Source organism: Helianthus annuus, chromosome 7 (assembly GCF_002127325.2).
Source record: "Helianthus annuus cultivar XRQ/B chromosome 7, HanXRQr2.0-SUNRISE, whole genome shotgun sequence".
NCBI lineage: Eukaryota > Viridiplantae > Streptophyta > Magnoliopsida > Asterales > Asteraceae > Helianthus > Helianthus annuus.
In genome coordinates this window covers 113,854,280-113,859,521 of record NC_035439.2, presented here as the reverse complement: position 1 = coordinate 113,859,521, position 5,242 = coordinate 113,854,280, and the positions used below count along the sequence as shown (strand labels likewise).

Genomic DNA, 5,242 nt, shown 5'->3' with positions numbered 1-5,242 from the left:
GTATCAGAGTCAGCCTAGGCTCTATACCGTTTCCGCCGCGCCACACACAAATATACAAACCCTAGCCGTCACAACTTGAGAAAAACCCTAGACAGGGCGGCGTGCCGCCACTGCCGCCCTGTCCGGTCTTTCTTCGTTTTCCGTTTCTGTTTTTTTTTTGAGTTTTGTGTTAAAATAAAGCTTCGTCTTCGGTTCTAGATTCACCAGTCTTCTTACGGTCTCTTACCACACAGATGATGTTACGGCTCATCCTGTTGATTTCGCATATCCGTCAAGCCGCCCCTTGCCGCCGTGCTACCGCCGCTCATTAGACTACGGTCTTCCGCCGCGCCGCCTGCAAGATTACGATCCGCCGCCGCGCCGCTACCGGCTGCCGCTGCACTGCCGTATTGGTTGCCTCTTATAGGATTACGAGATCATTCAAAACTGTGGATCAAAGATTATGGATTGAAGATTGCAAGATTATGGAATTTTGACCGAAATCGAAGACAGTTTTTTAGGGTTTATTATTGTTTTTGTTTTTCAGTCTAAGCTTCTAGTTCTATCCGCTACGACTGCGGGGGAGTATTAGAATATGGGCCCACGGGCTTAGTTAGGTTTCTAGGGTTACTCGTAATCCCTATATATTGTAACCTACTCATTCAATAATGATCATTCAGTCTTTCATAATCTTACATAGTCTTTCATAATCTTACATTATCATCCTTACGTGAACAAGTTTTTTAACATTGTACATTTACTATGAGTTCTATATCCAACTTCAATGCACTATAGTTTTATCATGTTTTTGCAAAGAACCAGGCTGAACAAGGACATTAACTATGCTTATGAGGTAATATGCCATAGGAGGTGGTAATTTGTAAATTGGTTCGTTTGGGTTTCGTTATAAATACATACATAGCTAATTATAATGAAACGAATAGAACGTTAATGCTTCTAAACAAAAAAAAAAGTCTACGTGTTTTGACTCACAATGTTGATGCAGGTTTTATCCGATGATGAAAAACGATACAAATATGATAGGCATGGAGAGGCTAGGCTTAAATGTTGCATGGGCGGCGGTGATGGCATGGGAGCCACAAGGGGCTTTTCCTTCTCTAAAGATACTAAAATCCAGCTTATGAATTTGACACTTTTATTGTTATCATATTTGTATGATTATTTCCTCGGATTATCTTATCTTATATTATAAGATACACAAAAAAGGTTTTTGGTGTCACACATGTTCTTTTTGTGATACATGTAATGGATATGGTCTTAAAAAGGTTAGCATTGGCTGGGGTAGACTTGGGCAGCTGGGTTAAGGGTCCAGAAAGAAGAAGGAGAGGGGGGCTCTGGTGATCTTTTTTTAACGGTTTGATGTGTTTCTTTCTAGGTCGTATGGACAACCCAAACATTCTCTAATCTTTATACTTGTTAAATCTTGTATTTTGATGTAATCATGACTTGGAACCAGTGTTTTCAGACCCGGACCGGACCGGCCGGTTGGACCGGGAACCGGAGGTTGAGCTGGTCCGAATCATGGTATCGGGCCGGATATGCACTGAACCGGGGTTGAACCGGTGACCCGGCGGTTGGACCGGGAAACCGGCCGGTCATACCGGTTTTTGGAAGGGTTGGACCGGTTTTTTATATATTTTTCAGATTTAACCCTATTTATTTTTATAATATTTACGATACCTTCCGGTTCTTACGTCCGGTTTGAACCGGTAAGAAGACCGGTTCGACGTCCGGTCCGGTTCTGAAAACATTGCTTGGAACCAATTTGTGCCTAAATAATAGAGACCAAGTGAGTTAGGTCTGACATTTTTACATGAGGAACTAGTTAGGAATTGATATTGGAACTTGCGACCGTTCGGTTAGTTTTATGTAAACAAACTTGGTTACCCGTTTCCTCGTAATTCAAACTAACATAATCTTTCCAAAGACAAAAAACATGTTCATACCGGCAAAAAATAATTCCGAACATCACGCAATGAACGTTTATGAAAATGATTAAAAAACACTAAACACTTTAAATGAAAACATTAATATCAGATTAGCACCTAGATCCAAGAGCTTTTTATTCTTTCAATTATACTATTTAGTATAATACTACTTACTATATTAGCATCCGTTTTGTCCATACCAACATTGTTTCAAACTATGACAAACTATTTCTTACTGCCAACTAGCTATTTACTCTTTCATCATCTTCTTCTTCTCCTCAGCCGCTTTCTTCTCTGCTGCCCTCATTGAAGAGACTTGATAATACTTCAACAAAAATAAGAGAAACGGCAAACAAACTTTCATTCCAACGCTTAACTGGTGCCTAGGCTGGTAGCAGGGCATCATGAAAAGCAGTTTTTCCCAGTCAATTTTTTCAAAAAACTTCTCCATATCTTTGAGTAAAGATTCTTTCAAAGCTTCTTCAACGAACCATTTATTATCTTCATCTAGATCTGATGTGATTTAGCTAGTCCCCACTCCATAAAACTGTGTAGAGAAATCTAAAAGAAAAACAAAGTTAAGAGTAATTCTAATCTATTAAACAAAAATGTAAACAAACAAAAACTATAAACATAAATTACCTTAGCAACGGGTAATTCAACAGCCGTTTTGGGGTAGTTTTCACTTGGTCCAGTTATGCAAGAGTTATCGGTAGCAAACATGTCATTACCAGCAATCTCCATGTTAAAACCAACATCATTTTGCTCCAAACTAACTAAATAGCCAGTTGTGGACGGTTTCAAAAACAACACTTTCTTGAAACTGCAAATAACCTCATAATTAAACATAGTTCTCAAACAACCTCATGATCAATCAAACGAGGTTTTAAAAGTATGTACTTACCTAGAACCTTCATTGAGAGCAGAGGCTCTCAGATTGAATCGGCTTGACAAAACACCACATCTGTAAATGTTCAATACCAAAATTAAAGAGCAATCAGAGGGACTCGACATCAAAATCAAATCAAACAATTTTAAATCAATTTAACACACATATTGAGAAACCAGACATCTTATAGAGCATCAAATTTAGCTAAACTTACTAACTAAATCAGGTCAAGCAATAACTACTGAAAACAAGCAGTAACTGTTACTGAAAAGTAATCTCAATAACATAATCAAACAATGAATTAATTACGATCAAACAATACAACTCATAAGTGGTACCGAGATTCAAAATTCAACTCACAAAGGTAATATGATTCAACATCACATTCAAATTAAATAATGGAATATTTGATTAAAAATGTTGACCTAATTTTAGAAAAGAGTAAAATGAAAATAACATAGTGAAAATGCTACTGTTATGACTAACACATATAAATCAATCATCATACACATGATTTAACACATTGATATTTACAATTCAACTAACATCATAGACAAATTCAACTCTTATAAGCATAATAACATTGAAGGTAAATCATAATATAATTTTAAACAAATTGTTCAATTCTCATAGAGTAGACATCTAAATCAATTACAAAATCGTAACAAAACTATTACAGGAATGATCAAACAGCAGATTTAAGCATTTGACAGGAACTCAAAACTTACAGGATAGATCTAGCAAAAGGAGAAGAGAAATCAAACATTTCATATCAATGTTTGACGAATAATCACATTCACAGTAACTGAACTTTGAAGTAATGATAATAACATAATCAATGATTATGATCGAACAATACATTACATAGATTGACCAAGATTCAAATATAACTAACATGATTCAACTTGTATAAACTTATCATCATACACATGATTTAACACATAGATATTACAATTCGACTAACATCATAGACATGATTCAACTCTTATAAGCATAATAAGTTAATAACGTTGAAGGTAAATCATAACATAATTTTAAACAAACTTTTAATAGGGCTGTTCAAAAAGTCCGTAGCTCACGACTCGCTCGAAAAAAGTTCGCAAAAAGCTCGGTTCGAAATTGGCTCGGTTTTAAACGAGCTGGCTCGGCTTGGCTTGGGTTGTAAATGAGCCGAGCCCGAGCCAAGGTAGGTTAGATTCGAGGCACGCTCGTTAGGCTCGATATAATTTAAGGCTAATTATATATATGATGTGTGTGTGTGTGTGTATATATATATATATATAATTTCAGCTTATCTTTGTAGTAAAAAAAAAAACTGATCCCTGAATAAATACTAGTTTATAGCATTATAAAATAGAATAGAAGCTGTGATTTCTTTATTTAATTACCATTTATCTTTGTAGTAGCATTCACCCATTCATAGACCATATTTTTCCATATTAATAGCTTTTAAGCTTTATTTGCCTCATTGATATACTCCTAAATGAGTTATGTGAAAATTTTGATACTAACAAGTCTCAGCTTGCATTTAGCTAAACATAAGAAAGTTCAAAACTATACATCCATGGATATGCAACAAATTAATATGCAGGTTTGGTTTAAAAAAGGAGTCCCACATCGACCTTGAATTAATATATGAAAAGGTTGGATTAGCTATAAAATAAAAGGGAGGATTTGATTAAAACTTTGTCCCACATTGCTATTAGAAACAAGAATATAGAGGGGAGACTATCTATAAATGAAGAACCCCTTGAGTTAAAAATTACTAGTCCAAGTTGAGCCTTTTGGTGATTTAAACCTTTTATACCCATAGGCCATTTTGGTTGGGTGGTTAATTGGTTTAAAGTAAACAAAATACAATTTTTGCGAGCTAGCTTAACGAGCTGGCTCGAGATTTTCGAGCCGAGCTTGAGCCTATACATTCAGCTCGTTTGATTTTTTTCGAGCCGAGGCTCGGCTTGTTTCTGTTCGAGCCCGAGCTCGAGCCTTGACTGACTCGGTTTGGCTCGGCTCGTTTACACCCCCATTGAGCACAAGTAAAAGGCTTTGTATCCTATTACATAAAAAGATTTTACAAAGATGTGGATTGTTTATATGTTACTAGGATGTCTCAAATGAGACCCAAAATCATCTATTTATAGTAGACTTGATCTAGATGGTTCTTATATAAAATCTACCAACTAGTTGTTAGATAATTCTAAGTAAATATATAGATATTTGTAGTTGTTGTATACCGATTCTAAAGTGTTATACGACTTCACTTTATGAGATATTTTGACCGGCCCGTTCTAGGGATTTCTAGGCCCTTCTTGACATTTCCATGGCCTCCAAGATGGATGGAATTTTTTGGGTTGTTTCGGAGTCTTCTAGACAACTGTGAAGGCGACTAGATGGTCTCGGAAAACTCTAGAATCCGAGAAAAGTG

The 5,242-nt window shown here is 36.1% G+C and overlaps 1 protein-coding gene across 4 annotated transcripts; it reads right to left on the bottom strand.

Annotated features, from left to right (window-relative positions):
- Positions 1-1,982: 1,982 nt before the first annotated feature.
- On the bottom strand, positions 1,983-4,905 carry LOC110866726. 4 transcript variants are annotated; one of them, XR_002551426.2, is made up of 4 exons: positions 4,206-4,905; positions 2,833-2,892; positions 2,571-2,751; positions 1,983-2,489 (listed from the first exon to the last, which is right to left on the bottom strand). XR_002551426.2 is itself a non-coding variant. In XM_022115870.2 (4 exons), the coding sequence occupies exons 1-4, from the start codon at positions 3,581-3,583 to the stop codon at positions 2,436-2,438; spliced, it is 333 nt and encodes a 110-aa protein (XP_021971562.1). In that variant the 5' UTR covers positions 3,584-4,199; the 3' UTR covers positions 1,983-2,435. The 4 variants fall into 4 exon arrangements, 2 of the variants coding, with proteins under 2 accessions (XP_021971562.1, XP_021971561.1); XR_002551427.2 differs by lacking the exon at positions 4,206-4,905 and adding an exon at positions 3,862-4,199; XM_022115870.2 differs by lacking the exon at positions 4,206-4,905 and adding an exon at positions 3,546-4,199.
- Between the last annotated feature and the right edge of the window lie 337 nt (positions 4,906-5,242).

Coding starts and splice junctions, on each gene's coding strand:
- LOC110866726 (XM_022115869.2), bottom strand. CDS start 2,942: ATGTCGAGTCCCTCTGATTGCTCTTTAATTTTGGTATTGAACATTTAC. Junction 2,752..2,832: donor GCTCTCAATGAAGGTTCTAG/GTAAGTACATAC, acceptor GGTTATTTGCAG/TTTCAAGAAAGTGTTGTTTT. Junction 2,490..2,570: donor TTGAATTACCCGTTGCTAAG/GTAATTTATGTT, acceptor TTTTTCTTTTAG/ATTTCTCTACACAGTTTTAT.